The sequence below is a fragment of the Nestor notabilis genome, unplaced genomic scaffold (genome assembly GCF_000696875.1).
Source record: "Nestor notabilis isolate BGI_N333 unplaced genomic scaffold, ASM69687v1 scaffold8638, whole genome shotgun sequence".
NCBI classification, from domain to species: Eukaryota; Metazoa; Chordata; class Aves; order Psittaciformes; family Psittacidae; genus Nestor; species Nestor notabilis.
The window spans coordinates 69,073-78,733 of record NW_009941541.1 but is presented as its reverse complement, the minus strand read 5'-3'; the positions used below and the strand labels follow the sequence as shown (position 1 = coordinate 78,733).

At 55.7% G+C, this 9,661-nt stretch overlaps 1 protein-coding gene across 1 annotated transcript in view; it reads left to right on the top strand.

The window, feature by feature from the left end:
• The first annotated feature begins 2,895 nt into the window (after positions 1–2,895).
• Positions 2,896–9,661, top strand: part of ST14 (suppression of tumorigenicity 14 (colon carcinoma)) — a 9,082-nt gene continuing 2,316 nt past the window's right edge. The window contains 14 exon segments of the mRNA XM_010020952.1: positions 2,896–3,052; positions 3,200–3,327; positions 3,648–3,718; positions 4,090–4,250; positions 5,016–5,051; positions 5,548–5,785; positions 5,919–6,058; positions 6,402–6,499; positions 6,748–6,857; positions 7,230–7,360; positions 7,625–7,729; positions 8,320–8,427; positions 8,660–8,773; positions 9,080–9,313. Of these exon segments, the coding sequence (XP_010019254.1) occupies positions 2,896–3,052; positions 3,200–3,327; positions 3,648–3,718; positions 4,090–4,250; positions 5,016–5,051; positions 5,548–5,785; positions 5,919–6,058; positions 6,402–6,499; positions 6,748–6,857; positions 7,230–7,360; positions 7,625–7,729; positions 8,320–8,427; positions 8,660–8,773; positions 9,080–9,313 (1,831 nt within the window).

Genomic DNA, 9,661 nt, shown 5'->3' with positions numbered 1-9,661 from the left:
TGGCATGTGGCTGTCCTGCTGCAGCAGCCACGCCAACCAGGCTGATGCTGCGACCAGAGCGTCCGACCCTGCCATGGCGAGCCCCATGGTGATGATGATGATGAAGGCTGAGTGAGGAGGAGCAAGAGGAAGTCACCGAAGCTGTGACTAAGGCAGGGAGTATATCAGGGAAGGTTCTCTGTTTATGATGTTTGCTGGAGTAGTTTCTTCGAGAAGGGTGAGACAGTCGGACCTTGAGTCATGTTGGGCTGGAGGCAGTTTCTCAGGGAATCCCAGCCTGGTTTGGGATGAAGGGACCTTAAAGCTCATCCAGTTCCAACCCCTGCCACGAGCAGGAACACCTTCCACTAGAGCAGGTTGCTCCAAGCCCCTGTGTCCAACCTGGCCTTGAACACTGCCAGGGATGGGGCAGCCACAGCTTCTCTGGGCACCCTGTGCCAGCACCTCAGCACCCTCACAGGGAAGAGCTTTTTGCTTATATCTAGCCTGAACTTGCCCTGTTTCATTTTAAACCCATTACTCCATGCACGAGGTGGGAGCAGGATGTGCCTTCAGATCCTCTCTGGTTGTGATGGGCTGTTGAGCGCAAAGGAAACATGGACCATGCTGTTGGAGCACAGACAAACGTGGTACCAGGGTCCAGCGTGGCCTTTTTGTGCTGAGTGTGGGCAGGGGAGATTCAGCCTCTTACTCAGATGCTGGGACATGGGGCTTCATGTGAAACCATCCCAGCAGGACCTCATTCAGCATTCCTGTAGTGCCTGGGGGCTGCTTCAGGTCCTTGGCTTCAGAGTGAGAAGAGAGTTTGCAGGAATCCCTGGTGCTTACCCAGCCTGTGACACGGGACAGCTCTTCAAGGCAGCTTCGCACAAGGGGTCAGAGTTTGATGGTGTGAGTAAAGGGAGAGGATGGGAAAGGAGAAGATCCAGAGTGCAAAACAGAGGGCAGGGAGGGAAACCTCTTTGAATCCAGTTTCCTGTCTGCCTCTAATCACTGTTGTTATTACAGTAGTAATAGCAAAAATCACCTCCCTAGAAGTCCCCATGCTCTTGGTGCCATCTCAGCTGGGGAGCAAGCACACGCTGACAAAGGTGTGCTGTAAACTCTCACAGGTTTGAGCTCTTCCATCCTTTTTTCCCTAGAAGAGCAGAGAAATTGTCTACAGAAGGGTCAGATGCTGAGTTTTCCAGCCTAAGTTCCATGCAGGAGCAGTGTGTTTGTGTGGTGGACCAGGTGGAGGGGAGCTGTGTTTTCCCTCTGATCTAATCACACTGCTTAGTTCCTCCCATCGAGTTTTCCCTCTGCAAAGACACAGCCTGTAGCTCGAAGAAGATGTTCCAGTGCATCAGCCACAGCCAGGATCTCCTGCTTGCAGCTGAGCCCTGGCTTTTGTGTCCTGAAGCTGCATGTTGGGAATTCTGCAGAGGGCTGAAGGGATGCTGTTGGAAAAGAGGGTTTCTTTGCTATTTCATTGCTGCTTGTAGCATTGAATTCAACCTGCCAGGGGAGTGTGTTGTTAAAGCCAAGATGTAACAGTTTGTGCCCCAAAATTGCCAGTCAGCACACACAGAAGCACTGTGTTCCCCCTTCCTCGCTGGAAAAGCTGCTGCTCTGTCAAGAGATGCATCATTTAAGCTCCTGAGGCTGTTTTCTTGCTGCAGGCTCCTGCAAATGTTAGAAGAGAAGGAAATCCTTTCTGCTAACAGCAGACGTGTGTTGGGAAGGCTGCAAGCAGCAGAGGGTTGATGTTTGTGAGAGTTGTGGCTGGTTTCTTCTCTTTACCTGGTTTAGGGGTGATTCTTGCATGATTTGGGAGGCAGATGGTGCTTCAAAGATGGTATGTCAAAACTGCAGGCAATTTGATTGAAGAGTTTCTTGATTTAGGAGATGTCTGTGTGCACTGAAGCTTTATTTTGTGTGCGTTCTGGGTTATGTTTTTGAGGTTTTTCTGTATGATCACAGATGCCAAACAGGAATCAGAGTATCCCCCGGGGGATCTCTCCTCCATTCTGGGTGTTCTTCCTGACTTCTAGAGGAAAACATTAAGTGGTGATGGGAAAGGATGAAGCATCCTCACGGTTCGGGCAGTTTGCAGCAGGCAGAGAGCCCCTTCTGCCTGAGGGAGGCACAAGAAGGAAGCAGAAGGTGTGGGGAGACCTTCCTCTTCCTCACCTGAGGCGGTGGGAGCAGTGAGAGCTGTGTGCTGCAGGTGGCATCCCTCCTTCCTGCCTTTAGGACCTGCTCTTCATTAGCCAAAATGGCTTTGTCCCGAGAGTCTGGCTGGTTGGGGATGTCTTGTGTGTTCACCTAAGTGCTTTGGCTTCTTTCTTTCACTGGGTGTCTGTGCTGAACAGGGAATCCCAAGCTGAAATGAGGGAGGGTTGTGTTTGCCAGGAGACAGACGAGCAGAGAGTTGTAAAGGGAGGAAGTAGCTCGGTTTCTTCTTTACAGGAAGGCTATTTACGTGCTGTGACACACCTTCCACACAGCCAGTGCTTCGCAGGGGTGGATTTTTGTCTGCAGTTTCATCTGAGATCTTGGTGGTTGTGGGCTTGTGACTTACCACGGTCACGGGGCAGTGCGTGGACTTGCCCCTGAGTTTGCTGGAGCTGATGACCTTGTGTGAAGCCCATAAAGGAATCAGGTGTGTGTGGCACAGCAAAGCAAAAGCCTTCAGGGTTTCTCCTGCCGTGGGGTGGCTGTGGGGCTGCTGATGCTGAGGCATGTGTGGAGCTCTCAGTGTTGCTGGGGAGCCACCACACACAGGTAGAACCACGCAATCAGCCAGTTTGGAAAAGACCTTTAAGATCATCAAGTCCAGCCACTAGCTGGACCTCTCCAAACCAGGCTTTGGGATCAACTTTCCCCCCCATCCCTTCCCTCCTCTCACAGGACATGAACAACCTGGAGGAAGGGGTGGAGTTCCTCCCTGCCATGAACTCCAAGAAGATGGAGAAGCGCGGCCCAAAGTGTTGGGTCGTCCTCACCGGCGTGGTCGTCGGCATCCTCCTTGTCTCCCTTGTCACCGGCCTCCTGGTCTGGCACTTCAAATGTAAGTGTGTGAATCTGCCCTCTCTAGCTCTGGGAAGAGGGGGACACGCCATTCCCACCCCTTGTCCCGACTGCTGTCACTGGGGACCTGCTGTGCCACAGTCCCAGCTCCGATTGCCCTTCCTGACTCCGAACTGTGTCTTTCCAGACAGGAATGCAGCCGTCAGGAAGGTTTTCAATGGCCACTTGAGGATTCTGAACTGGGACTTCCTTGATGCTTATGAGAACTCCAGCTCTCCAGAGTTCATCATGCTGGCCAAGAAGGTGAAGAGCACGGTAAGAGGCTTCTTGCATCCTTCCTCCTGCAAGCAGGACTTTTCCCTCTTTGCCCCATGGCCACAGGGATCTTGCATGTAAAACTGGCTGGAGCTTTAGGTAGGAGCTGAGGTGGGAGGGTGTGTGCTCTCTGTGCTGAAGGACTTGCCTTTCCCCTCAGATCGGGGTATTCCTTGTGCTTCCTCCTTGTTCTTCCTCTCCTTGGCCCCTGCAGCCAGGGATGCCGGGTGTGTGCCCTGGTTTTCCATAGCAGGCCTGAAGCTCTGTCTGTCCTTTCCTCTCTTCTAGACGTGCTGAACTCCTTTCTTTAAACCTTTCAGGTGGAGGATATCTACAGGGATCATGGAGATATTGGCCCTTACCACAAAGAGACCGTGATAACCGCGTTCAGGTGAGTGTTATGCCCTGTCTCAGGGTGGAGGAGAGCAGTGCTGGGATGGAGGCACCTCAGTATTCAACCTGAGTGAACCAGGAAAGGGTGGGCACTGAAGAGCTGCCTGAAAATGCCTATTGTTTTCTGCCACTGTGTGCTGAGGGACATGTCAGGGGATGAACTGCAATGGGTGGTGCCTGGCAGCTTTGATAGGCACTTCCCTGGCTGGCAGGCACCTTTGCTGGTCACAGTTTGCTTAACTTACCATTGAGTCTCTCCCTTCCCTGGGGTCATCCTCCACAAATACCTCTTCAAGTAGCCTGCCCCCTTCTTCTCCTGATAGCTGAGCCCTCCTGTGTCTCTCACCCCATCCCTGCCTTTCCCTGCAGCGAAGGCAGTGTCATTGCCTACTACTGGTCAGAGTTCCTTGTCCCCAAGTACCGGGAGGAGAGCCTGGACCGGGCCATGGCCGACAAGCAGAGCCTGGTGCAGAAGCTGAACACGCGCCTGCGGAACCCCGTGCTGCAGGTGGAGTCGGTCGTGGCTTTCCGTGAGTGCTGGCTCTGCTGTCCCTGGGGCTGGGGGGGGGGTAAGCTGTGGGTCACAGCCCTCCCTTGGGTGCCTTTGGCAGCGGGGACCACTCCAATGGGGGTGTAAGGACGCGGCTTTGATGGGCACAGACCTGCCCCGCTTCGCTCCAGCGCTCTGTGTTCTCCTCTGAGCACGTCTGGAGAGGGACAGGGATGAATCCTCCCTCCTGCAGAGGAGAAGCTGGATCACTCTGCTCCCCCAAGCCCAGGGGAGCAGCATTCCCCTGTGCAGGTTGCAGGGACAGAGCCACAAGCAAAGCCAAGTCTGGAGAAGAGAAGGCTCAGGGGGGACCTGATTGCTCTCTGCCACTGCCTGACAGGAGGATGGAGCCAGGAGGGGGCTGGTCTCTGCTCCCAAGGGATGGAACAAGGGCTGGGACAAGAGGAAATGGCCTCAAGCTGCCCCAGGGCAGGTTTAGCTGGAGCTGAGGAACAATTCCTTGCCCAGAGGGTGCTCAGGCATTGGAACAGGCTGCCCGGGGCGGGGCTGGAGCCACCGTCCCTGCAAGTGTTCACAGCCCGTGTAGACGAGGCCTCAGTGCCAGGGGTTAGTGGTGGCCTTGGCAGTGCTGGGAATGGTTGGAATCAATGATCTTGAAGGTCTTTCCCAACCTGGTTGTTCCTATGATTCTGTGATTCAGTGTGGGTCCCAGGGACAACTTCAGCTTTGCACCCAGGGACTTTCACAGCCCAAAGGTTGACAGCACCTCTGTTTTCTCCTGCAGCTGCGGACCCCACCATAGCTTACTCCTCTCGGGACAGTAAGTACAGTTCTACTTCGGTCTCTAGTGGCCTCTTTGGGGTGGTGGTTTTCCTTGTGGGCTGGGGAAGGGCCTGGAGAGAGGTGCTCTGTGTGCAGAGCAGACCTCAGTGTGCTGCTTGGAGCTGGTTTTGGGGTCAGACTGCAGCAGGGTGCCCAGAGAAGCTGGGGCTGCCCCATCCCTGGCAGTGTTCAAGGCCAGGCTGGACACAGGGGCTTGGAGCAACCTGCTCTAGTGGAAGGGGTCCCTGCCTGTGGCAGGGGGTTGGAACTGGATGAGCTTTAAGGTCCCTTCCAGCCCAAACCAGTCTGTCATTCCCCAGTGCCTCACTTTGTAGATGGAGGTTGATAAGCAAAGGTGCTCCCTGCATGAGGCCCTGCCCAGGGACAACCTGCAGGCAGAGGAGGACCTGCAAGTGCTGCACTGTGCACCTCAGGGCAAGGCAGGGCAGAACCTCCTCATTTGCCTCCTTAACCCTTCCCTGCTCTCCCTGCAGATATCTGCATGTTTGCCCTCCACGCCAAGGAAGGGGAGATCACCACTTTCACCACACCAGGCTTCCCCAACAGCCCCTACCCCAACAATGCCCTCTGCTACTGGACCCTGAGGGCAGATGCCAACTCCATCATCAGCCTGACCTTCAAGACGCTGGAGCTGGAGCCGTGCACGGACGACAGTGACTACATCAAGGTGTACAACTCCCTGAGCCCCGTGGAGCCCCACGCACTGGTCAGGTGAGTATCCCATGAGTTTTCCATACAGCACCGAGTCCTGGCGTGGAGTGTCAGGGTGATACTGAGGAGTCCTGCTGGTACCTGAGCTCCTGGTGATCGGTGCTGCCTAACGGATTTTGTCCTGGACTTCTAGGCTCTGTGGGAATTACGCCCCGTCCTACAACCTGACCTTCCTGTCCTCCCAGAACGTCATGCTCGTCACGCTGGTGACCAACAAGGAGGGCAGATTCCCCGGCTTCAAGGCTGAGTTCTTCCAGCTCCCAAAGATGAAAGGTGAGCAGAGCGGCTGGGGATGCGCTCAGTTTGCCAGGGGTGCTTCCAGGGAGACCTGGAAGCGGGTCACATCTCGGCTCTTGGAGCTCACTTTGCTCTTGAAGGTGACCATAACCGTATCTCCTGGGGAGGCCAAAATAAGAACTAGGTGGGATTAGACGTGCAGATTGATGGATGCAGGAAGCACCTCGTTCTTCTCTCTCTTTTTAAGCACTTCTCTCTCCAGAGATTGACTTAACCTTGTTAGAGACTGTTGCCTCCCTTCTTCCCTTGGGTGATGGGACCTTCCCAAGCCTTGGGAAAACCTCATCTCTGAGTCTCTAACCTGTTTTCACCTTCCTAGTCTGCGGTGGGGTTCTGAGAGGAGAGCGTGGCACCTTCACCACTCCCTATTACCCAGCACACTACCCCCCAGCCATGGACTGTGTCTGGAACATCGAGGTAAGACAGGATCCTCTCTGTGCCTTAATGAGTCTGTCAAATGGACATGGTTATGTGGGACATGCTGCTTGTGTCTGACCTAGAGGCTTAGAGGGAGGCTTTAAGGAGCCGGTGCCAAGGGTGGCTTTTGGGAAGGCGTTTCCTTCCTTTCTGGAAAACGTTCTTCTTTGCATTCTCAGTTATCTTCCATCCTCCCCCCAGGCACAACCCTCCTCCCATGAAACTTATTCCCAGCTGACCTTTTGCAGGTTCCTTCTAGGAAGAACGTGAAGGTGCGTTTCAACATGTTCTTTGTGCTGGAGCCCGGGATCCCGGTCAGCTCCTGCACCAAGGACTATGTGCAGATCAACAGCACGAGGTAGGCGCCGGGCGTTTGGTTATGTGGCACCTTGGGCTTCCCTTAAACTTGTGGGATAAGGGATAAGGATGGGATGAGTGCTGGGGTCTGACCTGCTCTTGTAGCTCCATGCCCCATGGCAAGAGAGGAGCCACACCACGTGCTCCATTGTGACCAGCCCAAACCTTTGGTCAAGTGGCAGCAAAACGCAGCTCCTGCATCCTTGAGGTGCAGCAGTTTGGGGTGGAATCAGCCCCAAATCGACTCTCCTCTGCTGCCCCTTGGCTCTCTGGTGTGGGATTTGATGCCCTCGTGCTGGTGTCTGGGGGGGCAGAGGCTTTGGTCGGTGCTGACCTGCAGCAGCTCACTCCCCTTTGCTGTCTGTCCCTGCAGGTACTGTGGGGAGCGGTCCCAGTTTGTGGTGGCCAGTACCACCGGCAGGATAGAGGTCCGGTTCCACTCGGACCAGTCCTACACAGACACTGGCTTCTCTGCTGAGTACCTGTCCTATGACTCCAGTGACCGTGAGTTGAAACCCTGGGGCTGGTGGAGGGGAACTGCTCTGCCCGAGATCTGGAGGCTGTCCCTCCTCTGTGCTTATGCTGCCCTATAGATGGGGAAGCGTGCTTTTCCAGGGGGAAAAAGCCCCCCTGTACTCCTGCTCTGCTCTGGAAGAGCTGGGTTTGAACGCTGCACGCTGTAGGGAACGTGCTGTGCTCGGGGGGAGGCACACAGAAGGGATGGCTGGAAGGCTCACGTGTCGTTTTATCCCTTTCCATCCCTCACAGCCTGCCCCGGGCAGTTCACCTGCAACACGGGGCGCTGCATCGACAGGAGCATGCGCTGCGACGGGTGGCTGGACTGCGTGGATGGCAGCGACGAGAGATCCTGCAGTGAGTCTGTGCGGGGTGGCTGGGCACGTGGGCTGCCTTATCCTGGGAGGCACTCAGGGCAATCTGGGATCCTGGCCCAGTGGGATATAGAACAGGCTTTGCAATACCTAAAGGGGACCTACAGGAAACCTGGAGAGGGGCTTTGGACAAGGGCCTGTAGGGACAGGACAAGGGGAATGGCTTGAACCTGCCCGAGGGGAGACTGAGATGAGCTCTGAGGCAGAAGCTCTTCCCTGTGAGGGTGCTGAGGCGCTGGCACAGGGTGCCCAGAGAAGCTGTGGCTGCCCCATCCCTGGCAGTGTTCAAGGCCAGGTTGGACACAGGGGCTTGGAGCAACCTGCTCTAGTGGAAGGTGTCCCTGCCTGTGGCAGGGGTTGGAACTGGATGAGCTTTAGGGTCCCTTCCAACACAAACCACTCTGTGATTCTCTGGGATCTCCCTCCCTTTCCAGTCCCTCCCAGCCAGGAATGTGTTTTTCTATGTAATCCTCCTGACCGTCATGGGTTTGGCTGAGCTCTCCAGGTTAGTTTTCTTCTCCAGAACAGTGTAAATCCTGTGCTGTTGCCTAAGCTATCGCTCTCCCCTTCCAGCCTGCACCGACGAGCAGTTCAGGTGCCAGAACGGCTGGTGCAAGCCCAAGTTCTGGGTCTGTGACAACGTGAACGACTGTGGCGACAACAGCGATGAGCTGCAGTGCAGTGAGTAACTCACCCTACGGGCAGAAGGGAGGAGGAAGGGGGCAAAGGAGGCTCGTGGCGGGGAGGAAGGGGAGAGCTGTGTCTTTGAGGAGAGCGAGGGCTGAATAACTCAAAGTCAGAGAAGGGGCCGGGTCTGTGGGTGATAGGTGTTTGCAGCTGTAGCTGCAGAGGTGTCCCGGGGAGGTGGCTGCAGGGCTTGTTCCTGGCTCTCAGGAGCTGCTCTCCTCCCCAGGCTGCGCCGCCGACAGCTTCAAGTGCAGCAACGGCAAGTGCGTCCCCAGCGCGCGCAAGTGCGATGGCAAAGACGACTGCGGGGACGGGAGCGACGAGGGCACCTGCGGCAAAGGTGAGGAGGGGCTGTCACCCCCCTGCCCCCCCCCCGACACACAGGCCCTGGAGCCAGGGAATCACAGAGGTGGGAAAGGCCTTTAAGATCATCGATTCCAACCATTCCCAGCACTGCCAAAGCCGCCACTAACCCCTGGCACTGAGGGCCTCGGCTGCACGGGGTGTGAACGCTTGAAGGGACGGTTACTCCAGCACTGCCCTGGGCAGCCTGTTCCAGTGCAAATCCTTGTGGTGTTCAGGCAGAAGAGGGGAAAGGGCTTCCCCAGAACTGGAACTAACCCCTGTCCCCTTGTCCTGCCCGCAGGGGTCCAGGCGACGGTGTCATGCAAGGAGTACACCTACAAGTGCCGCAGCGGGCACTGCATCAGCAAACAGAACCCGGAGTGCGATGGGGAGCAGGACTGTGAGGACAATTCTGATGAGGACAACTGCAGTGAGTAGCCTGGGGAGGGGGGGACATGGGGTTGGGGTTAGAAACACGTAAGTCTGCAGAGAAAACAGGAAGTGTTCAAGGCCAGGTTGGACACAGGGGCTTGGAGCAACCTGCTCTAGTGGAAGGTGTCCCTGCCCGTGGCAGGGGGTTGGAGCTGGATGAGCTTTAAGGTCCCTTCCAACCCAAATCATTCTAAGTGTGGCAGAGAGAGCCCCTGGGTTTTTCCATGTGAAAGCTTGATCAGAAACCAGCCAGGCTGTGTTCTCTGGCAGTTTGTGGAGTGTCTGCGGCATTCCAGAGGGCTGGCACAGGTAACACAGGATTGATGCACATTTATGGACCCGGCCAGTAAATATTTTAACACATGTAGCATTTTTGCTCCCATCAGCCATTCCCATGGGAAATGGGGATACCCCTGGAGTAACCGCATGTCCCTTGTCCTTCCCCACAGAC